At 54.1% G+C, this 24,363-nt stretch overlaps 1 protein-coding gene across 9 annotated transcripts in view; it reads right to left on the bottom strand.

The window, feature by feature from the left end:
* Positions 1 to 24,363, bottom strand: part of TNS1 (tensin 1) — a 222,010-nt gene that overhangs the window by 96,253 nt on the left and 101,394 nt on the right. For 8 of the 9 annotated variants that reach the window (XM_080669590.1, XM_080669588.1, XM_080669585.1 and 5 more), the window contains 3 exons: positions 12,500 to 12,541; positions 1,014 to 1,055; positions 140 to 190 (listed from right to left, as the gene is read on the bottom strand). In XM_080669590.1, coding sequence (XP_080525716.1) covers positions 140 to 190; positions 1,014 to 1,055; positions 12,500 to 12,541 — 135 coding nt within the window. Of the gene's footprint in view, positions 1 to 139; positions 191 to 1,013; positions 1,056 to 12,379; positions 12,435 to 12,499; positions 12,542 to 24,363 lie in introns of those variants that run through there. The other variant, XM_080669592.1, reaches the window with a different exon arrangement.

The following is a 24,363-nucleotide window of genomic DNA, read 5'->3' on the forward strand; positions in this document are numbered from 1 at the left end:
CTGCCTGCCCTCTGGAGAGGAGGAAGGGAAGCCCCACCAAACAGGAGAGGTGTGAGATATCACCCACCCATCCCCAGTCCCTCTGAGCACCAGGGACCAGCCACAACCTTCTCTACCCCTCCCCGCCCCCCATACTTACGTCTTCCTCAAGGCTTTTCAGAGTGTTCCCACCCCGGAAGGTTCCTTCTCCCTGGAGAGAGAGACACAAGATAGTAAGAAAGGGGAGTCAAAGAAAGTAATCAAAAGGCACTAGGTCTTTCACCTGCTGGGTTTGGCGGGGGCGGGGTGCGGGGGGGGGTGTGATGGGGGGCGGTCAGAGGATTGCAGAAAGGTCTAGATGGGGTGGGGTGGGGTGGGGGAGACTTGGCTGTTTAACATTTCTTTGTCCACTGAAAGCCTCTCAGAGCTAATCAAACCCTCTTCTCCGTGTCTCACGACAACTCTGAGAAATATTATTCTCATTTTGCAGATAAGAAAACTGAGGCACAGACAGGCTCATGATTTGCCTATAGTCACACAATTAGGAGCTCGGAGGTGTTAGGATTTAAACCGGAGTCTTCCACTCCAAGCCATTCAACTCCGGCCATTGCCGGAGGCACCTCACCGCTGCTAACCTCAGTTCCCACATCAGGGCCCACTGACTTTTTCCTCTTCCTCCTCCTTGAGATTGTCTGTGTCTCTGCTACATCAGAAAGATCTATTCGGAAAGATCTGCCTGGCTTTCTCAATTCCTACATATTTAATAAAGAAACCCACATTTAACCACGGGCCTCTCTCTCTCTGCTCCCACCCCTGCCTCTCCTGCTCGGCCCGCCTAGTTCCCCAGCAATCCATTTCCAAATGCACCAGCTCCCAACATCACCCATGGCCCCACCACTTCCCACAAGTTCCCCATATCTACTCCAGAAGGATGTCCCCAAACACATCTGTTCACTTTCCCCAAATCCCTCTTCCGCTTTCCGGCCTCCCAGGCTGCTCCCCGCCACCCAACCCCAGGGCCTGCTGTCACTCACCGTGTCCACTACATTCTTCGGTGCACTCTCAGTGTTGACAGGCTGTGGACAAAGGGAAAAGGCAGTGTGAAGCCTCAGGACAAACACCCCCAGATTGGCTCCCTCTCCAAGGCCGGTGGCCATGCGGGCAGAATGCTTTCAGGACATGACGCCAACCCAAGATGGAACCTGGCTGTCCCCAAGTTGGGAGGTACAGTTTGGAAAATAAAAAACTTCGTATTGGTACTGTAAACATCCACCTGGACAAACATCACCCAGGCCTCTGACTCAGGCAGTCGCTGACGGTTCAAAAAGGAACAAGGAGCGAGTAACCGTCACTGTGCCAACATGCCAGGCATTTTCATCAAGACCGTCTCAGCCACCACAAGCACCTGTGATGTAGGTACCATTATGACCTTTTTTTTTAAATCCTCACCTGAGGATATTTTTTCCATTGCTTCTCAGAGAGAGTGGAAGGGAAGGAGAGAGGGGGAGAGAGAGAAAGAGAAACATCATGTGAGAGAGACACATTGACTGGTTACCTCCTGCACACAGCCTAACTGGGAATGGGGCGTAAACCTGCAACCCAAATAAGTGTCCTTGACCCAGAATCAAACCCGGGACCCTCCAGTGTGCAGGCCAACACTCCAACCATGGAGCACACCAGCCGGGGCCCATTGTTACTTTTGAGGCCCACTTTACAGATATGCAGAAGTTAAATGAGTGACCCAAGTCATCAACTACTAATGGGGACAACAGGATTTGAACCCCACCTTGGGCTCTGCCCTTCTCCCTCTTTGTCTGAAATGGCAGCAGCCTGGGATGAGAGGCCTGTGGGTTCTAACTCTTCAAGGCCTCCCCCCTCATTGGCCCTGCCCCTTCACAGACCTCAGTTTTCATGCCCAAAAGCTCTGCTCCACCCAGACCTGACCCCTACATCCCTTTACTTGTTCTCACACCCAGGCCTTTCCTGGTGGAACAGCTTCCCCTCTTTTCCTACAAGCTCTCCTCCTCCATGAAGCCCTCCCTGAACATCTCAGCAAGGAGGACTCTCTCTCCCACCTCTCAACTCCAGTACATCTTTCTGTCAGTGCCATTTATCTGGTCATTGGCACATGAATAATCATATCATGGGAATATGTCTTGTTTTATTTCTGATTCTATCCCACCTGCCTCCAAAACATATTCAAAGCAGCATTTTTACGAACTCATTTGCCATATCCCTCATTCCAGGGCCTGTAATTATGGATAGCAGGCGATCAATAAACACCTATGCCCCTCGCCCCAGTGCCACCCTTCCCCTGCCCAGGCAACCTGAAAAATAGGCTCCTAGGACTCCCCCAAAATAGGAGAGAAACTTCCCATTCCAAGGCCACCTCCTGACCAGTTTCTAGGGCTCCATTTCCAACTCAGCAAAGTGCTTAGTGGGGCCCCTGAACCATGCAGAAGGACGTGAGCATGACTGCCAAGGTCATGAAACAGGCCTCTGCTGAGAGGAGTGTGGGCCCAGTTAAGACAGACTGTCTCAGGATAGGAAACGCCTGCCCTGGCCCCAGCCCGGGACCTGAGGGGCAAGCTGTTTGTGTCTGAAGACAGAGGAATGGACAGAATGACCACTGAGAGGGTCTGGCGCCAGGGAGAACTGGCCGAGGCAGACATGGAGGAAGAAGGCCGGCTAAGCTGAAGGCAGCCGTGCTCTTTCTGGAAATGGCCCAGAATTTACCCCTCCTGCCTGGAAAGAAGACGGGTGGCTGAGGCCAAAACTTCCTTCCTGGGGATGAAACCTCCTGGGAGTATTTCAGGGCCAAGGCAGCTTAGGATGAATGAGAGAGGACAGGGTCCAGGAATGGAGTTGGAGTTGGGGAGGCACATCAGGAAGCCCCTCTAGCCCTCAGGTCGACTCACCTGGAGTTTGAGGATGGCTCTGGAGGAGTAAAGATGACACATCACATCCTGTCCCAGCCAGGCCACCTCCCAGAGCCCCCCCTGCTGAGCCACAGGCCACTGGGCAGGGGGCAAATGAGACCCCTGAAAAATTCTGGCCCTCTGAACCCCACTGGTCCCTTTGATCCAGGGCTCTGTGGTGCTCCCATGGAGACCATGGGCTGGGTGGGACCACCTCCTCTCTGGCCCCTGCGGGGAGGAGGAACACACCTGGAGGGCAGATCACAGAGACATTCTATATGCAGAGTCTGCATAGCAGAGCAGAGATCTGAACTCAGCTCTCCCACGTCCAAAGCCCTCACTCTTCAGTCTGCTGAGCCAGCCTCTCCAGACAGGCTGTTCAGAAAGGACAGCAATGGGGTGAGATGGAGAAGCTGCAGAGGAAGTGCCTGCCCCAGGATACTGCAGGCCCTCAAGAGCCCTCATCCAGCGTTGGAGGAAACGTCCCAGGAGGCCATGACTCTCCTGAAGAGCAGAGTGTGAGCCAGGTCGCCTTGAACTTGAGCGTGACTCAGAAACACCTGGAGGGCTATGGACACACAGGGGCTGGGCCCTCCCCAGAGGGTTGATCCAGTAGAACCCGGGTGGGACCCGAGAATGTGCATTTCTAACAGGTTTCCAGGTCTTGGGGATGACCCTTTTTTTTTTTTTATAAATATATTTTATTGATATTTTACAGAGAGGAAGGGAGAGGGATAGAGAGCTAGAAACATCGATGAGAGAGAAACATCAATCAGCTGCCTCCTGCACACCCCCCACTGGGGATGTGCCCGCAACCAAGGTACATGCCCTTTACCGGAATCGAACCCAGGACCCTTCAGTCTGCAGGCTGATGCTCTATCCACTGAGCCAAACCGGTTTCGGCAGGGGATGACCCTTTGAGAAGCACTGATCTAAACAGCTAACTGTGTGACCTCAAGCAGGTCACTTCATCCTTGCTGCTCCTCAATGGGACAGAGTGGCTCTATGTTGAAAGAATCAAATGAGAGGAAGCACATAAAGCACTTAGAACAGGGCCTGGCACTTAGAAAGTGTTCAGTAAATGCTAGCAGTTATTTATCCTCTCCACCCCACACACTCCCCAGGCCCTCCTCTGGCCCACCCTGCCCCACCTTGACCCTCCTGCCCACCCCTCCCATGTCTGGCACAAAGCAGACCAGGGAGTCGAGTCAATATTAGAAACCACAGGCCTCAGCAGTGCAAGAGAAACTTCTCTCCCTGCCAACAATCATCTGAGCACCGTAACCTTGGCCCCCACCCCTTTCCCTGTGCCAGCTGGAAGCCGGCCACAGAAAGACGCTTGCCAGCCATCAAATGCCTTCAACTTACTGGTTGAGATGCTTTCTGAAGAGCTAAAAATTTCCAAAAACCCCTCCTGACCTAAACACCCAGCGTTTTCCTGCAGTGTTTGCAAACACAGCCCAGCATGCATGCTGTGCTCCCACCCTCCCCTCCCCAGTCCTCCGGGACTGAAGTCCTGCTTCTGTTTCCCAGGAACTGCCAGCTCTGGGCCGACTGGGAATGAAAAAAGTAAGGAACTGGTAACATGAGGGTGGGTCTCCCCTGAAGCCAAGCCTGCCCCAGGCCCTGGGCATGCTATAGGGAAGTTCCCAGACCACCCCAGCTGTGGACTCCTGAAGTGGCCGCCCCAGAGTTCCAATGGCTGGCAGAGCCCCTTCAGCAACACAGACACCTCACCCACTCCCACAAGTGCACACACACGTGTACACCCACACCTCCATCCTCCCACACCACTCCTCAGAACAGCTCTGAGAGGGACTTCAGACCCTGTCTCCACCCTCCTGAGATGCAGAGAGGTCTGACGGACCCAGGTTCTCAGGGTAAAGTTAATGGCAGGATTAGAGTTGGCACCAGTTTTTAAAACCCACTGCTGAGCTCACCTCGCAGCCCCTCCACCCTGTCCCCTGCCTCCCTGCGGGCTCTTCTCTTCCTTTCTCCTGAGGCTCAATTGCAGAAGGACCGAGCAGATGGAGCTCAGATGGGGACTGTCCCCATCTGTCTCTACCCACTGCCCAGTCCCAGAAAAAAACCTAGATCTCAAGGACCCAGACTTTCTGAGCAGCTGACCACAGCCCCAGACTTTCTGAGCAGCTGACCACAGCCCCACCAGGGGTCTTCAGAATGCCCCTGGCCTCCAGATTGGACAACTTGAACTCAGCTCAGGAGCAGATGGCAGGGTATGGACCTGGTGCCACTTGACATCCAAGTCTTGCTCTTCAAGGATCACTCTACTCTAGGATCCCAAACCCGGGAGTCTGGAATAAGGCAGGGACTCGGGTGAGGCGCTAAGGGCAGAATGTTTAAGGAGGCATCCATTTTCAGGCTGTTCCAAGTGCACCATCACAGCCCTGAGAGGGAGGCCTCCTTGAATTTTGCACCCCAGGGGCCTCACTGGCCTACCTCATCCTGGCCCTGGGCTGGAGATGCCTTTCATAATGTTAACACAATAACAACAATGACTCATTACGTGTTAATGCAGCCTTGGGCATACATATATTAGATTCTTGGCTTCCATGGTCATCAATCCTCATAGCCATCTGCATAACCCATGTGCACAAGGTAAGCATTAACCCATTTTACAGTTGAGGAGACTGACAGTCTGCCATATTAAATAACTTGTCCAAGGTTACACAGCTAATAGGTAGCTAAGAGGGCTGGTATTGGAACCCTGCTCCTTACATCCATCCCTTCACGCTCTGTCTCTCTTGGGAGATGATCTCCATTCAGTTCCTCTTATCCTTAAATCAACGGCCCTCCTGCTGGGAACAAGCTTTCTGTGACTTAAAGACTAATTGTCTCCCGTCCTCCAGAGGAAGAGGTCTGCAATACACTTCCATAGGAAGAGGAGGAAATGGGCTGCAGCAGGAGAGACTGAGGTCAGACAACAGAGAGAACTTCCTAAATGTGAGGGGCTAAGAACCACAGGGTGGATAAGGGAAGCTGCACATCTTTACATCTTTTCCTCAATTTTTCCCCCAAAAAAGACATGCATGCTGTGGGGGGGGCGGGGACAATGGGAGGGGGGAAGGACACATATGTAATACCTTAATGAATAAAGAAAAAAAGCCCCCCCCCCCAAAAAAAAGAGACATGCGTGCCCTTTCCATGCCTGCATTTACCCACTGCCAACTGTATGGGCCCCAGGAAGGGCCATTCTGCAGAGGTTGGGGTGGCTGAGATGACAGCCTGCAGGTTCATGCAGTAGGACATGCTGGCGGCCTGCAGGGAGGGTGGGCTGGGAAAAAATGTATCTGTGGGCTGCTGTTTTGGAAGAAGGAAAAGACAGAGGGCCATAGCGAGTGGGGGAGGTGCCCAAGCCTGGGGCTGGGAGGGAGGGGGCTGGCTCAGAATGCGGACTCAGCCTCCAAAGGAACATTCTGTCCAGAAATTCCTCACAACCTCTCCCCTTCCCCCCTCCAGCTCTCCCCACTCTTGCCCCCTGGGATGCCTGGAATCTGGACAATTTTTCAGGTCAAAAGACCTTGTGACATCACATCTACTGCCATGGCAACGAACTGTGAGGTCACGGCAGCGCAACCCATTAGGAGGGGAAGGAAGCTGGCGGGTAGGGCCATGGGGGCTGGAATGTCCTCAGCCCCAGGACCCAGAGCAGGTTATTCCAGGCTCACTTGTTCTAAAAATAGAACCCTAAGCAGATGAAGGGAAGGGGCTGAAAGCAAGAGAGAAGGGCAGGGCAGCACCATTTACTGGGCACTTAGAGGGGGAGTGGCAAGGATGGCACATTATACACCCCACAGCCTGTCTGGGGTTGGGGGGAACCATCAACAGATAATAACAAAAACAACTATTAGCAGTGGCTACGGCAGCAGCAGACGGAGCACTTTGAACCCCTTTTGGCAAATGAGGAAACTGAGTCTTCGGGGAGATTGGCCAGCTCTATAGGAGCTCAGGTCTACCCCTCAAAGCCTGTATTCACCCCGCACGGAATGTTACTTCCTACCATCCCGGGACCGGGAGCTGATGGGGGCAGGAGGGTGAGGGGCTGGAGGGAGGGCAGAGAGAGGCAGGGCTGGACCCCTCTAGGGCGGGAGGGAGGCCAGCAGCCAGGGTCCCCTGAGTATTTGGGTGAAGTTGCTCCAGGGGCCACATCCTCTCCCAGGCAGGCCAGGGCCACCAGGGAAAAAGAACAGGCTGGATGTGATAAATGAAACGTGATGCCTGATTTTCCTACACCCCCGGGGGAGGGGCCTGGGCAAGCCCACTCCTGTCCTCAGGCCCTTCTCAACTCACCCTGAGGGACCAGCACCCAGCTCCTGGCTGAGGCTGGGCAACTGCGGGCACGCCCACCCCATCAGCTCACACATGCTCGCCAGGCTGGCCCGGCCAGGCTGGAATATTTCTCGCCTCCTCCTACCAGCCTCCCCCCGAGGATGCTGTTCTACCTGTCAGCCAGGGAACTGGGAGTCTGTGCTTCTGTAGGCCCTTCGTCCAGGCCCCTCTGGTCGCCTTTGCCCATGCTGAGCACCTGTACCCGCCTCATCTGGTGTCCCCAGCCTTCCTCCTGGCAGCCCCCTCACCACCGAGCCACACCCCACAGCTGGCAGCTGACTCCCGGCTCTCAAACACTGCTTAGGGTCATTTCCCCACTCAAGAACCCATAATGGCTCTTAGTGCTTAGCTCATCAAGTTCAAGTTCCCCAATATGACTTCTGGACTCCTCCCTTATGTGGCCCCTTCCTCCTCGGGTGGATTCCACTGCCTTCCCCTCTCTCCTCTCTATCTGCTCACACCTCCTCTCTGCTCACCATGAATGCCATGCTTGTTCCCACTCAGACTGTTCCCACCAGCACCCCAGCCAGAGCCACCAAGGTAAGGCAACATGGCCTGGCCCTCTCATCTCCCCAGCAAGGACACTGGATTTGCCCCAGGCCCCATCAGTCTTGGTAATTTGTACCAAGGCCCTGCCCCTTCTCTGCTTCAGCCCTGCAACCTTCTGAAAGGCCCTCTCTTCTTCTTCTCTCCTCTTTTCCATTGCTGAAATCTTAAATTGGACTCAGAATAGGACTTCCTCAACCATTGCAGCACAAACTGATCACTTCCTACCCTGGGCCCCAAAGGCTACCTCTGGCCAGAACCCCCCAGCCAAGCACTAACTGTTTCCATATATAGTTCTCTCTCTCTTCCCCGCCCCCCCCCCCCCCAAGCTTGGTCCCCCAAGGGCAGGACACTTCATCGGATTGGGGCCTCTCCCAGTGGGGGTCATAGGGCAAGTGGTCAGCACATTCATGGATGCCTTGACCTCCAGGGACCATGTCCCTTCACAGCCCAACCTGAGGGCAGGACCTCAGTGGGCCCTGAGCATTTCTACCCAAGACTCCCCAGGAAGACACCCTCCCATCAGCAGCTGCCTTACCCCTAATAGGTGTCAGTGAGTATGTGTCCCAGTGACAACGACTCCCATGACTGCGCCCCGCTGTGCCATTTTAGGTGTTAGAGAGCGTTGCTGTTTCTTTAACCCAAGTCTCCTCCTCTCTATAGGAAGCTCTACCTACTAGGCTCTACTTTGGAGAGCAAAAGAAAGTAAGCAAATTTGCCCTTCAGTACCTTCTCACTCCCATTCTGTACCCCCTCTATCCCCCATATTTTCCCTCTCCAGACTAAGCCACTCTAGCTGTTGCACAAACTGGGGTGTCCACCCCCCTCACCACTCTGGGAATCCTCTTTGGAAGGCAATGCTCACAATTGCCCTCTTCTTTGAAGGCTTTCTCAGACTCATCTCTCCTGGCCTTGCTCCATTTTTAAGAATCTCCCAAAAACGAACCCTCAGTCCCCTCAGATGAAATTCATTAGGGCCTGAAGTTCAAACTAACTAAGTGATTACTCCCCCATCAGACACCCGACCCCACCCCACCCTCCAATTCACAAGGACATCTCAAGCCCCCTCCGTGGGGCTGGCCCGTCTCCTCCAGTCCAGGTCCCTTGGGTGCCAGGCTGCATGTGCAGAGAGCTCAGCATCCGGCCGACTTTGGTGGCCACTCATTTGGCTATCACCCTTGGGAAATTCCTTCTGACTCTTATTTTTCAGAAGTTGAGAAAAGCTGCTTCAGCTCTTTCCAAGGATCAGGAGTGTCCACGGCAAACAAGGGCTCTCCCTCTCCATCCTGCCCCGACCCATGGACCCCAGGAGGGACGTGACCATAGGACCCTTCTACCAAAGGCCTTAGGCAATATCTGTTGAGTAAGATGAAAACACTGGTTGAAGATTAAGCCACTTTGCCCTGGCTGGCCTGGCACAGGCTGGAAAGTGTGTTTGGCTGGCAGAGCCCTGAGGCTGGGCTGAAATCCTATGTCCTGGGATGATGGTCCTGATCCTGGAGTGGAGGCGGCGGGGGGGGGGGGGGGGTAGGATTCAAGCAAAGTGGGTGAGCTGGGGACATAGAGAAAATATGATAGACAGACAGTCACACAGTGTGAGGCAAGAGGGAGGGGGCAGGGGGGCCTGAGTCCAGCCCAGCAGAGGCTGAAGGGCAGGCAGAGAATGGAAAAGGAAGGAAAAATACAGCCCGCCCTTTCCTTCTTCTTTGAACCTGCTCAGAGCACTTGCCTCGCCCGCCCGCTGTGAGGAAACAGGTGCTAAGTGCTCTCTGAGGGGAGCCAAACTTTCTCCCCTTTCCCCTGGGCCACTTTCTCACTCCCTGGGGACAGCTGGAGGCAGGCCTCCCACCCAGCAGCAGTCCTGTTTACTGAGCACCTAATCTACCAGGCATTCGACTGAACACCTGTCTCCCTGTCACTCAATAAACATGTACTGAGTACCTACTGTGTGCCAGACCATAGGGATACAGCACTGAACACAACCCAGAAAAATCCCTACTCATGGAATTTACATGCTGGTGGGGGCAGGGGGAGCCTCTTAAACAAGATAAGCAAATAAGACTCACAAGCTTATCAGATGGCGATGCATGCTGGGAGGCAAAGAAAGCAGGGAAGGGAGATAAGGTTGTTGAGGGAAAAGAAAATGCTGACACTTGAATAATACCTGAGGGAAGGAAAGAGCCCTGAAGGTATCTGCAGGGGCGGGGTGGGGGGGGGGGGCGGGCGGGGAGGCATTCCAGGCAGAAGGAATAGCAAATGCAAAGGCCCTGAGGCAGCATCCTGACTGGTTTATTCAAAGACCAGCAAGAAGGGAGCAGAGTGAGCAAGGGGGAGAGCTTCTCAAAGGAGATGAGGTCAGAGAGGAAACTCTCCTGGAGGGCTGTGCCAGCCAATGGAAGAACCTTGGACTTTTACTCCCCGTAAAGTGGGCAGCCATTGGAGTGCTCTGAATACATACTAATTCAACGGGTTAATTGCTCCTTTTATTCTCTTAACCTTACAAGGTAAGTAGTATTTCCAACTCCCAATCTGCAGAGGGGAAACTGAGGTCAAGAGAGGTTAAGCAATGTATCCAAGGTCACATAGGGAACTGGGATCCATAGGGAGGTGGTCGAACTCCCCTGCTCTTAACCACTGTTATGGGTCGGTTCTGACTCAAGTGGGGGAACCTCTGGAAGCACAATCTAGTGTCACAGCCACTTCACCACCAGGTGGCTGACCAACCACCGTGAAGGGCAGAGCCTGGGCACAGGTGGGGCGCATCACAGAGATGAGACGATTCCCTGGCCTCCTTCAGGCAGGAGCCCCTTCTGGTGTTAACCGCAACCTCTCCAGCTGGAATGCCAACCATTCCCTCTTGTCCCAACCCCTGACCCTTCCTCACATAAACAAAGCTCACTCCTGGTGGCCAGGCATCTGGCTTCTCCCTGGAGAGCTCTAAACCCCAGACCCCTCAGCGGTCTTAGATCAGCCAAGGACATTCTGTTCTCGGGGGCAGAGTGGCAGTTGGGTTGGAATGATGAGAGGTCTGCTCACCCCACCTCACCCCTCCTGCTCGCCCTCCACAGTGTCTCTCTGAAATCCCAGAGAGGTTTCTCACTGGCAGCTCCAAACCAGGCCTACTCTCTGGCCTCATCCCTACAGCACCCGGCTGGCCCCCCACCTACACCCGCTGCTGTTGTCAGATGACCTTCCACTGGGCTCCGCACAAATAACACCCCACTTCTGGAGCGGCACAGCTGGGCAGAGCTGAGGCCCAGAAGGGAGGAGGGGCCGCTGCAAAGAAGGGACACACTTGGCAGGGCCTGGGCCCCTGTGCAGAGAGCGGTGGCACTGTGCTGGGCTCAGGAGGCGTCTAAGAGCCACCAGCACTTTCACATACTTTAATTCCATTCCATTAACAGCCCTGAATGGAGGGAATACTTATCAGCACTTAGACGGCCTTTCGAGCATCTAGTTCAGCCATCTCTGTGACAGAAAGGGAAACTGATGTCCAGAAAGAGGGCGGGACAGGACCATTGCCACATGGCAGAAGACCAGGTGGCCTGGCTAAGATTCCAGTATCCAGGCAGAGCAGGTCACGGCATAGGTGTGCAGACACCTGTAACTTCCGGGCCCCATGACAACCTTGTCCCTCCCCCAGGTTCCCACCCACATCCATGTAGTCACTTGCCCCTCCGCACCAGTAGGTCAAATTGTGACCATAGGGCCCCTCCATGACTCTCCTCTACACACATACGTGTGCACACACACACACACATATACACATGCACGAGCACACACCTGGAGGCATGCAGGCTCCTCTCCTCCAGCCTCTAGGCCAGGGGTGGGCAAACTTTTTGACTCCAGGGCCACAATGGGTTCTTAAACTGGACCGGAGTGCCAGAACAAAAGCATGGATGGAGTGTTTGTGTGAACTAATATAAATTCAAAGTAAAGGAGTGGAGGGGAGAGCAAGAGAACCGGATAGAACAGCTGGATCCGGCCCACAGGCCGTAGTTTGCCCAAGGCTGCTCTAGGCCCTGCCCACCTCCAGCAGTGGGTGAGGTGCAGGAGGGGCCTCTGAAGGGTAAGAAGGCAGTGAGAGGGCAGGAGGGAAAAGCTCCCAACATTTCAAATAAGCCCAGCTGGGATCAGTCCACAACTCACAGGAGCCCTGTCCTGTCCATGCTTTTCTGGAAGTCCCACTGGGGGAGGGGGCGGGGGAGTGGAGGACACCCAAGAGCAGAAAAGCAGAATCAGACAAACAATATGGAAGTGGAACAGGCCACCTGAATGAGAGCAGCTGCCCAGGCAGATGAATTCTGTGGGTCAAGCCATCCATCCCCCTGCCTCCAGCTGAAGGTACCTGACCCAGGACCAAGTGGGTAGGAGGAGATGCCATCCCCTAGTTCTGTAAACTCCAGGACAACAGGCACCTGGCCAGGCCTGCAGACAGGCAAGATGCCCTTTTATGGTTTTTTCCAAGGACTTTAGTCTCCAGATTGAAATAGGAGGCCCTGCATCCCATCAGAAGGGACCTCATGACTCATTTCCTCCCAGTCCAGCTTCAGCCTCTCGGAACAAGGCCCCCTCCTTTCCCTTACCTAATTACCCGGCACCCTTGGGGGCTGCCAGCATGCTTGGATCTGAAGTAAGCTGCAGCTGGGAGCAGAGGACAGAGGGGAGGGAGGGGCTGGCAGGGTAGGGAACCGACTGTCACTCACCACCAATTCATGGTTGGATGGAGGAATGCAGGGGGCAGCCACCTGTGGGAGGAACAGAGAGAGGCAAGGTTAGCATCTTTCATTCCTATAGAAAACCAGGGCCTCCTGAGATCATTCCACAGCCACCACCTCCATGCAAGACACCCCTTCCCTCAACTCACACACATTGACACTCTGCAGTCTTAGAGTTCATTGGAAGATTATGTGGCAACATGGAAAAATACTTAGGCAACACCGCTAGTGGGGAGGGGGACTGCGAAAGGTAAAAATGAAATGCACATCACTATTTTTAAATTCTGTAGAAATATGCAGACACTGAAAGACTGAAGGTCAATGCACCAGAATTTTCATAATGGGATTAAATGTTAAGAAAAATAAGGATTTATTTTCTTTGTTCTATTTTCTAAATTTTCTGCAATATGGTAAGATGTGTTTGAATTTTTTTAAAAACGTATTTAAGGTCTCTAGAAAAGGAAGAGTTGCCTCTTCGTTCTCCCCAGTGCCGAGATGTCTCACCCATAGGTCAGAGTGCAAGCAGCTGGCAGTTTCCCAAAGCACATGGGAAAAAGGTGGGTGACAGGCCCCTGCCAGCTCTCCCAAAGAAAGCCACCCCATCACTAATAAACACAGAGGCCTGGAGAGCTGAAAGCACCCTCTATGGGTGAGCTATTATTTTATCATCATCCTCATCTTTCTCTCTGATGACCTGGGGGGGCAGGGGGGGCAGGTGGCAACTTGGGCCTCCAGACAGAGGGAGGGGGGCAGGGTAGGAGGGAGGGCTGGATTGCTCCTACCCTAAGATAACATCCCTCAGCCAGGCCAGGCAGCCAAACCTCTACCCTGACAATTAGCAGGGGCCTTTATCAGAGACTCAATGTGTTCCTTTTTTCTAGCTGGGACACGTTTTTCTTGGAGCTCATACCTCAATCTTGGCTCCAATTCCTGACCCGAGCACCAGGCAGGGGGCCCACAGAGGGAACGAAGGGGGAGGCTCTCCCTGGGGCATGAGGATGTCTGGTCACAAGCTGTGGATGGCCAAAGAGGGGGTGGCTGCCTCCTCGGACAGTGGGAGACCCCCCACTCCCACCCCAGCCACCACCCAGTGGAGTAGTGACGGAGACAGCCCACAGCCCTGACTGGGGCTGGCTGTTCATAGAGGCCACCCTTAGCCAGGCCCTCCCTCCATCTAACTCATTCTGTCGTCTGACCAGCCTAAGGGATACCCCAGCTTGACACACCAGCTCAGAAGGGGACAACACCCACGTAACTCGTGCCCTGAACTCTGGGAGGCTGGAGAGGCTGAAAGCATCTCTGCTTCTTGACTCAGCCATGCTACAGGCTCCCTGTCCCCGCCACCTGCTCCCCGCCTCCCCACCCATTCTCCAGCAAAGTGTCCATCACCCTGGACACAACTTTATCCTAGGACCAGTGGGAAAATCACATACAAATTCAAAAAAAAAGAGATAATATCTAACACTTACTCAATATGTACTATATGGCAGGCATTAATGTCAGTGCTTTGCCCATGTAAAGCTACTGTTATACCTCTGGTTGAGGTGCAGGGGGCGCAGAGAAGTTAAACATTTGCCCAAAGTCACACTGCTGATCAGTGGGAGGGGTGGAGTGGAGGGTGCCAAGAGAACAGACCAGGAGGAAGGGAAGGTCCCAGAGGTGACTGTGGCCTGCAGGGCTCCCTGCCCACCTTGCCCACCAGACAAGGTCTCAGCCAGGGGACACTGCCCTGCCTGCCAGGGTCAGGGCAGGAGTCTGCATCTAGCAGTGGCCTCCTCCCTCTCTCCTCCCACCTGCTGCCCCAAACCCTAGTCTGGAGCTTGTAGGTTTCACCTGATGAGGCCAGCCCCCAGAGCTTCTCTCCCCATTCCTGCTGTCACCCGTGGCCAGTGCCCTCCGGTCCTTTCTTCCTTACACAAGGGTAGGTTTCCACTCTCCCTTCGGGACTGGGGTTGGGGAAGTGAGGGGGTTACGAACACATTTTGGGCAGGGGCAGCATGGGCAGGCATCCTCAGAGAAAAGTGGGAGGGTCTCTCTCCCAGCACCACCCAAAGGCAGTGCAAAGAAGGGACCCCACGTCTCTTCCCATTCCCCAGAGGTAGAGACAGCCCCTAAGCAGAGTCACCCCTTAAGGACTCAGATCTGAGGTGCAGCAGTGGGCCCCCAGCTAGAGGGCCTGATGCCTGGGTGCCCCCAAGACCTCCTCCACCCCTGCCCACAGCTGTGCATGCCAGCCAGTCTGCTGGCCAGACCACCACTAACTTTGTTGTGTGTTTCCCTGTTTCTCCTCTCTCTCTCTCTCTCTCTCTCTCTCTCTCTCTCTCTCTCTCTCTCTCTCTCTCATTTTTTAAGCAGAGAAATGTTTCCTTAAAAGGCTCTCTCCTTCCCTCCGGCACCCTGGCCCCTGGCCACCCTCTCAGGAACCTGGAATGTGCCAGGGAGAGCCAAGGCCCCCTGCCACTCGGAGGCCTGTGCCCTGAGGCCCCACACTCCTGGTGTCAGCAGTGACCACTCCCACTGCCCCGTGGGGACCCAAGCAAGGGTCCTCCTTCTGCAAAGGGGGCTGACTCCAGGGGGTCTGCAGGGACTCTCCATGCCAGCCCTGCCACCTGCCCAGTCCCAGGGCTGGCAGCATAGCGTTGCAGGGCTCGAACCCAGGAAGTCAGCCTCAGGTGTGCCTCCTCCATGTGTACCTCTAACAACCCACCTACACACTGCGGGCTAAGCGGGCCTGATGCTCAGTCTTTCATCTCTGAAGAATCTAATAATAAAACAGCAGCACAGCCACTACTCCCATCACACTTGTGATAGGCCAGCCCTGTTCTTCACACTTTGCATAAATTAGCTCTCCAATTCTCACAGCAGCCCTGAGCATCGCATTTCGTGGATGAGGAGACTGCGGCACAGAGAGGTGAACAAGCTGTCCCACAGAGGAGCCCAGATGCAAACCCAGCAGTCTGGCTCCCGGGAGAGACATGCCCTACCCTCTCTGCCCCCTGTGCTGACTCTCCTGTAAACACTGCTTTCCACGGAGCCGTTCACGACAGCAGTGACAGAGAGCTTAAGGAGCGCAGCTATGCAACAGCTACTGTCCTGAGCCCCATCCTTGGACTCTCTTGATCCTAATGAAAAATGTCTGGGGTAGATACTGCTATTACCCCCATTTCACAGATGAAGAAACTACGGCACAGAACAGGGAACGATTTGCCAAGGCCAGTGCAGCAGGGCAGTCTGGCTCCAGAGCCTGTGAAGGAGAGCTGGGGCTGCAGCCAGGAGGTGAGTGTTACCAGGCCCAGGCCAGGGCTAGTGCCTGGCATTCGTCAGCCCCCACCAGTACTTTCTGAACTTCCAAAGTCCCTGGGCACAACGCCAACAACAAGGATGTGTCCTTGGAGCCCCACCTCCCCCACCCCAGGACATGAGGGTCTAAAGCGCCAGTCAGCAGCCAGCCCAGGCAGGGAGCTCCCTCCCTGCATGACCCGGCCCTGCTCTCCTCTCCACTGTCATTCTGTACCCACCCTCCTTGTCCAGGACCCAAAGCCACATGTAAAGGTGAGCTCCTCTCAGTAAATGAACATCTAGCTCTGTCCTTCCTCAGGGCCTCTGCACATGCTGTTCCCTCTGCCTGAGATGCTCTTAGCCCAGCTGTGAGTACAGCTGGATCCTTCCCATCCTTCTGGCTTTGGCTTAGATGTCACCACCCCAGAGAGGCCCTCCCTGACTCCCTTAAGTTACACACACACACACACACACACACACACACACACACACACACACGCAAACACCCATATCTCTTCCTTTACAGACCTAATTACAATTCGTAATTACAGATGTGTTTGTTTCCTTGTCTATAATCTGTTTCCCTGTTTCCTTGTCTATAATCTGTTTCCCTCCATAGAAAACAAGTGCAATGAAGCATAGAACACATCTTGTTCATCACACTTGTCCCAACACATAGTAGGTGCACACTAAATATCTGTGGAAAGATGCAAGAGAGTCAAGGCCTGAGGAAGAAAGGCAACTGTAACCACTAGCAGTAAAATTCACTGCCATTTGTTCAGCACCTACTACTAGTACGCACAGGGCAGGAAGCCTCATCCTGCCATGTGATCTCTCTGAGACCCTCCGTCCCACAGTCAGGCATTTTGCTCCCATTACGCAGATGAAGAAAAGGAGGCTCAAAGGTCATGGCAGTTGCCCCTGGTCAGTCAGCTGGGAAGAGGGGGGCTGCAGGTGAAACCTTGGTCTGTGGGCTCCACGCATTGCTCCTTGCAGAGTAAGAGGAAACCCAGGCACCTCCTAGCACTGTGCCTATCACCTCACTACTGGGTAAGTGGCAGGACCTGGTCTCCAACTGGCTGACACTCCACCTCAGGGAAACCCCAGATTCCTAAACTTGCCATGCCCTCCAGAGGGGCTCCCATACCTATGCTCCCCCACCCCACCCCCTGGACTAGACAAGGCAGCCTTGTCCCCAGACAAAACTAGAATCCAGCTGAGTCTCTGAATCCAGCATTTTTTACAGTCCTAAATGGAAACATTCTTCCCCCGCCCCTTGCTCTTGCTAGTCTTTTTTTTTAATTGTGGTAAGATGTACATCACATAAAATTTGCCATTTTAACCATTTCTAAGTGTGCAATTCAGTGGCACCGTGCTATACAACCATCATCACTACCCAGCTCAGAACGTTTCCATCATGTCAAACAGACACCCCACATCCATTAAACAAGAACTCCCCATCTTCCTCACCCCCCTCTGAAACCCCTACTCTACTTTTCTGTCACTAAGAAGTTGCTTATTCTAGGTACCGCAGATAAGAGGAATCACACAATATCTGCCTTTCTGTTTCTGGCTTATTTCACTTAGTGCTAAGGACTGATTATGCACCCCCCAAAAATTCCTATGTTGAAGTCCTACCCCCGCGCCTCCGACTATGACTGTATTTAGAGATAGGGCCTTTATGAAGGTTATTACGGGGAAAGCAGTCTTGGCCGAAGCAGAAGGTGGCAGTTGCTAAACTGTTTGCACGCTCCGTGTGCCGGCACTCATGTGTTACCCTTCACTCCTGAGCCCCGAGATAGGATGTTGTCTCCTCATCTTACAGGAGCTCAGGCAGTGCCCGCAACATCCTGTGAGATCCAACCCAGCACAGCTACCACCTGGGTCAGCCCGACTCCAAAGCAGCTTTCGCAGCATGCCACCTGCCTCCATGGCCAGAGAGGCACACGGTGCAGAGGTGCCAGGGGCTGCGAGAACTCAAAGAGCCCTGGGGGGTCCTGGGCAGGCTTCACGGAGGTGGGGCGCCTGAGGCAGGCCTCCAGGACGCAGCGCTTTCATTTGTCTCACCCGCTCGCCTTGTAAGTCCTGTGAGGTCAGGAGGCCCATCGGTCACTGTCATCACAAAGTCCGGGCGCCTTGCTCAGAGCCTGGGATGTGGCTAAGGCTTTGAAAGGTGGAGATGGGGAAGGGCATCTCCAGACTCAGCCTGCACTGGCCAGTGACTGAGGAGAACAGTCCAGCACCTGGGAGTTCCCATCATGAGTCCTGGGCTCTCCCACATGGACAAGGCATGGAGGTGGGAACGCTTCATGTGTCAGGGAACCCCGTTTGGCTGGGACATAAAGTGGGGGACGAAGAGGAAGAGAGGGCACCGAAGGGCATATTGAAGGAGATGGAGAAAGAAGACTGGCCGCAAACTCTCTTTCCAAGTTGGACCGGGGGCAGCTCTGCATGCCCAGCAAAGAAGTGAGGTGAAGGGTGGGAGCTTAAGGCAAGCAGGAGACGGGCAGGAACACTAATAACAAGCGGGAAAGAAGAAAGTAGGGAGGAGGAGCCCCAAAGCCCAGAGACAAGGGTCCATCAGGGACCCGAAAACCTAGAGGCCTTTATCCCCACCCCAACAAAACACACATTTGGGCAGACCCCCCTCCTGCCTCTACTTTTCTCCCCCGACCCAGAGCATGGAGGGTACCTCTCCCCCACTCCCAGGGTGGGTGGTTCCCAACTTTGCCTTCTGCCCTTCACAGAGCAGTTGATCTTGCCCACAGCTTTGCCTGCTCACCCTCTGGACCACACTCAGGGAACCTGTGACCAGGATGTGGCCATTCTGAGTCCTGGTCACTGAGGCTACACCAGGGTGATCAAGAATAATGCAGATAGCCCCGCTGGCATGGCTCAGTGTTTGAGCATCAGTTTATGAACCAGGAAGGAGGTCATGGTCCAATTCCCCGTCAGGGCACATGCCCGCGTTACAGACTCAATCCCCAGTAGGGGGAGTGCAGGAGGCAACCGATGGATGATTCTCTCTCATCATTGATGTTTCTATCTCTCTCTCCTTCTCCCCTCCTCTCTGAAATCAATAAAAATATTTTTTAAGAGGATAATACAGACAATGATCCCAGAGGGACCCAGCTACCCCTCATTTATGGACAGTCCAGCACCTCAGAGTCACAGTACAAGTCCACTGGGCTCTATGAGGAAGGCCCCTGCGGCCCCTGTGAGCTGGACAAGGGTAGGGTGGGAGGCCCGCCAAGGGGACCAGGGGTTGGCTCGGGAACCAAGTGAGAGGTGAGTGTGCACCCCTTCAGGACCTGAGGGTGCTCAACAGTCAGGCAGCTACAAAGTGCCCTCGGCCTTGGGGAGTGGAGGGGCAGGGGCAAGGACAAGGCCAGGGGCCCAAGGGGAAGACCCCAGCCTGAGCAGCAGGCCCTGGGCAGGGGGTCCTAGGGAAGTGGCCACTGCCCTGGCTCCATTTCCTCCCCAGGACTGTGCCCGCCCCTCCAGGCAGCCTGTCCTCACAGAGCTGCTCCCGGCCTGCTTGGCTGTTTCCTTCCCTTATATAGTTCTGTTCGGGATCAGGAAAGGAAGTGCATGGAGTTCCTGGAGGCAAGAAGGGGCCTGTTCCCAGGGACACCTCGAGCTGAGTGGGGAGGCAGGAGGCATGCCCCAGCCCAAAGTCCCCTCCAGAGCCAGGGAGCCAGCAGGGGGAGGAGGGGGCCTGGCCCTTTCCCCAAACCCAGCACAGGTTCCAACTAAGAACTGGAGGCAGACAAGACACAGGGGAGTCCAAAAGGGCCAACCCGGACACTGCACCCATGGTCCCAGCCCCTACCCGCTCCCTGAAATCCTCCTGGGCCACATGCCTCTTGGACCACTGACCTAATCAACCTGTTTCCCAAGCTCCAGCAGTCCCCCCCTCCTTCCCCAATCCTCCCTCTTGTCTGGGGACCCTCCTCTCAGATCGCCCTCACTGGCCGCCCCAGCCCACTGCCAGACCCCAGGACCTGCAACACACTCACATCCAGGCTTTCCAGACAGGGAGCTCCTCTGCAGGCAAACACCTCCAGACCACTAGACACACACACACTCACACTCACACACACTCTCACACTCACACACTCACATTCATACACACTCATACTCACACATACACACACATACATACACATACTCACACATTCACACTCTCACACTCACATCCACACTCACCTCATACACACACACATGCACACACACATACATACACTCATACTCACACTCACATACACATACTCACACACATATACAAACTCACACATTCACTCTCACACTCACATGAGGTCACACAACCAAGGTCACACAACCAGTAACACACTCATACACTCACACACACTCACACACTTATATACTCTCTCACACACGCACAGACACATACACACTAGCCCTTAGCCCATCAGCCCAACCCTCCACAAGGGGAGAGCCAGGTGTGCCCAGCCCCTTGAGTTTGAAGGAATGTGGCATTTCAGGGCTGCAGCCAGAAGGTCCTGGCAATAGCAGAGGAGGCCTAGCAGAGCAGGCTGGGGGACCAGCAGGCTCCACTCACTGAAGATGGTCTCCTTCAGAGGCCTGCTGGCAGATGGCATAAGACAGCACCCAGATCAGCCCATGCTGGAGACCTGATTGCATTACATCTTCTCTGAAGATCTGCCGCCCCTCAAACCCAAGGTAATACCCCAAGGGTCTAGCTCAGGGGCCACACTCACCCATACCCAGAATCAGTGACTCCAGGAGGGCTGAGCTTAGCCAACTTCCTAGGATGGACTCCTAGTGAGCAGGAGACTCAGAAGTTCAGCAAACCCGTACTGAGCACCTACTGTGTGCCAGGCCCTGAGCACAAGAGAGTAATCCAGGGGTCTGAACGGGACCAGGCAATAGTCACAAGATAAGGGTGGGACTTGTGGGGCCACTGGAAAGCAGCAGCAGGATGAGAAAGCACAGCTGGGCCCAGGGCTTGGTTTGTCCATATCCTGGAGTCACGGCTCTGCCCCCCTCCTGCCTCCTCTTGGGCACCCCAGCTCAGCATTGACACCACCCTGCTCCCCCAGTTCTGATGGCCCAAGGTTGTTGAGCCAGAAACCAGAATGTTGGCCTTGAGGCCTCCTTCCCCCACCTCTCCCCATAAGCCTGGACAATTTCTCTGCCCAAATATCTCTCCCAGCCCTGCCAACCCCCAGACCCCTTAATCACGGAGATTACTGCAACAGCCTCCTATGACACGTCTCCTCGCCCTCAGTCCTGCCACTCTAATCTAGTCTGCACTCAGCTGCCAAGGAGCTATTTCCAAAATGCATATCCAGTCGTGTCTCTCCTGTGCCTAAGTCCTTGCGTGGCTCCCAGCATCGTGGGATACAGTCCAGATGCCCTAATATGGTCCTTATGGCCCTGAGGGACCTGGGGTGGCTCTCCTTTCAGTTCCATTCCTCACCTCTCTACCTCAGAGCCCTTGGTCCAGCCAGAGAAGCCCACTGTCAAGTTCACTCTGATTGCATAGTGTACACTCTGAGGTAGGGGCTATCAGCACATTTCACAGATAAGGAAATGAGGCTGCAAGAGGCCACATGCTTAGCCCAAGGTCACACAACCAGTAACGAATGGAACAGAGTTCCACTCTGGTGGCACGCCCAGCCTCAGCTCTGCCAGGGCCACACCAGTTTGCCCAGTTGGGGGCTACAGGAAGAGTTTCATGGAGGGCACACTGTGCATGGCCTTGAGGGCTGGGCTGAGGCAAATGTCCAGGGCCCTGGAAGAGCCTGATGTCCCCAGAGCCAGAGACAGGGGCAGGGCTGGAGGCCAGGAGGCCAGCCTGGAATAGGCAGCTGCCTCCAAAGTGAGACGTGGAAAGGCTCTGGGCTGGGGCTGGCCGCAAAGGCGAGAGCTTCAGGGGCTGTAAGCTGCAGGAGAAGCTGAGGGGCCCAGCCTGCAGGACTCAGAGGAAGCAGGGCCTGTTTCACAGCGGAGGTGAAGAACAGGCAGCGTGCCGTGCAGACTTCAGAGCTGCTTCTCCTGAAACCCAAAGAGCAGGAGAAAGCTCGGCCCTTCCTCCGGCCTGGGGAGGGGACACTGGTTCTGAAGCAGGGAGGTGGGTGCCTCGGCCTTCAGTACAGATGACATAGCTTCTAGGAAGTTCCTGAAAGGATCTGGGCAAGGAAAGGGCTGTGGCCTGTGGTCACGGCTCCAGTGGACAGAGGGCAGGAGAGGGGACAGCATGGGAAGGAGACCAGGCCTTCATTCAACAACACGAGGGAGGGGCCTTGGTGCCAGGCTCCCAGCTAGGGAGGCAGATGGATAGGAGTGCCTGGTCCTGGGGGGGCACTGTGGCCCCGTGGAGGAGGCAGGCATGCAAACAGAGAAGGATAAAAGTGCCAGTAACTGCTGTAATGGAGGTCTGAGGAAGGCTGCTGTTTCACTGGGGTTCAAGTTCATCTGTTTTTCCAGAAATTACACCCAGAGGGAGACTGCCACCCCACCCCCTCACTCCCCACTGAGGGTTTCTGTCTTTAGATGAGAACCTTAAGGGACAAAAGTCTTTGACCCTAAGCTGTGCTGTGACAGTAAGGCAGGAAAGATGCATGGGAAAAAAATCTAAGCGCCGGGGAAACCCAAGAAGGCAAAGGGCTCAGGAGCTGCTGAGGAGGGAGTGGTGGGTGAAGGAGAGGAGGGGCTGAGTCAGGGCCCCCGAGGGAGAATTCTAGGGCTGGGGCCACACTCAACCACACAGTGACAGCAGAGGGTCCCCTTGCCTTCTTAAAGCAGACCAGCATTGCTCCCCAGCCAGGACAGCAATGGCCTACGGGCCTCTCCCTTTCACACATGCTGGTGCCTCACAAACTGCAGGTGTTCATGGCCCTGCTTCCAGATCTCAATGATGCCATGGCTTGTCTGGGGCACCATCAATTGCTAACAGCATTTTTTTCCCCTTTTCATTTCTTTGTTTTTCTGGCTAACAGCTTTTGAGGGGAAGGAAATGCTATTTGAAATGTACTCTTCAGTTTTAAGATGCATTCCAATTTCAGAAACATTAAAATGTAAAGAAAGACATCTGGGATTTGAAGAGCCACCTTAAATTTTTGTTAGTTCTTCAGGCTCCCTGTGATGCCCACATTACTGCCCTGGGCTCTTGACCATTAGGAAGTCCTTCTCAATGTCTACCTACCTCCTTTTATAAAAGATTTAAGGCTGGCCAAAAAAGAGAGCAGGGTGAGCCCTGGCCAGGTAGCTCAGTTGGTTAGAGCGTTATCTCCATTTGCCACGGCTGAGGGTTTGATGCCCAGCCAGAGCATATACAAGAATCAACCAATGAATGCATAAATAAGTGTAACAACAAATCGATGTTTCTCTATATCTCTCTTCCCTTCCTCTCTCTCTAAAATCAATAAATAATTTTTTTAAAAAAGAGTAGGATGAAAAGCAAACCCAATCAATCCCATGTGACCAGGAGAAAATTCCACATCCTCAAGGCCCATCTGTAGCTTTTATGTTCCCTGAACCCCTAAAGCCACTTGTCGCCACTCCATACCTCTCTGAATCTAACCCAAATTGGGGCAGCTGGGAGCAAGTCCAGTTCTAAAAGCCTGGAACACCTTCTGTTTGTGGGTCCTCATTTCCAAATTCCTAAACTCACGGCGAGGCCATGAGTTTCCAAGCAAAGGGTGAGAGGTGTGATAGAAAACGCCCTGGACGGGGGGTCAGGCATGGATGGGCTCAAATACCACTTTGCCACAGACTGGCCATCAAGACCTGCACCTTCCTGAATCTCCGTTTCCTCGCCTATAAAATGGGGATAGGGATCTACTGCGCGGAATGGTTGGAGGACTAAACAAAGTTGATTGAGATGACACGAGTCAAAATGCCCGGAACATAGCACACGCTTAGTAAACCTTCGTTCCCTTCTATTGGGGTCAGATGATATCCCTTCTCTGGGCCTCAGCATCCTCACAGAGCAGTAAATTGTGTGGCACCTACTAGGTACCAGGCTCCAATCTAAGCATTTCATGTGTCTCAACTCATCTACTCCCCACTTCAATCCTGTGAGGTAGGTTCTGTTCTTATGCCCATTTTACAGAAAAAGAAACTGAGGGACAATAACAGAATAAGAAGAGGTCATTGATTTCTAAGGCCCCCTCTACCGTAAGTCAGAGCTTGGAACAGTATAATACAAAACCAAAGATTCCCATCGGAGAAAAACCACCCTTCTTTCTGAGCTCCTGACATGGCCTAAGCATCAGTGTCTGGAAATTCACTCATGTAGAAAACTCCTGGGCCCCAGATGGCAGGGACAGGAGTGAGTGTGATCGTTCTGCGCAATTAGCTCCAGTCAAAGGCCCATGTTCTGGAACCCCATCTGCTCTGATGGGAATCTTTGCACCAGGAGCCCCGGAAGCAGGAGGTCCCCAAGGCAGGGCAGCCCAGCGTCACGTTGCTCCTTTAAATCCATCTATGGCCCCATTGCAGGAAGCCCCCTCTCATTCCTAATTAGCGGGCAGCAGAGATTTGAAGCGAAGCCAGCACTGAGGGCCAGCGGAGGCCTGGCTGTC

This window comes from Plecotus auritus, assembly GCF_963455305.1.
Source record: "Plecotus auritus genome assembly, chromosome: 5".
Lineage (NCBI taxonomy): Eukaryota > Metazoa > Chordata > Mammalia > Chiroptera > Vespertilionidae > Plecotus > Plecotus auritus.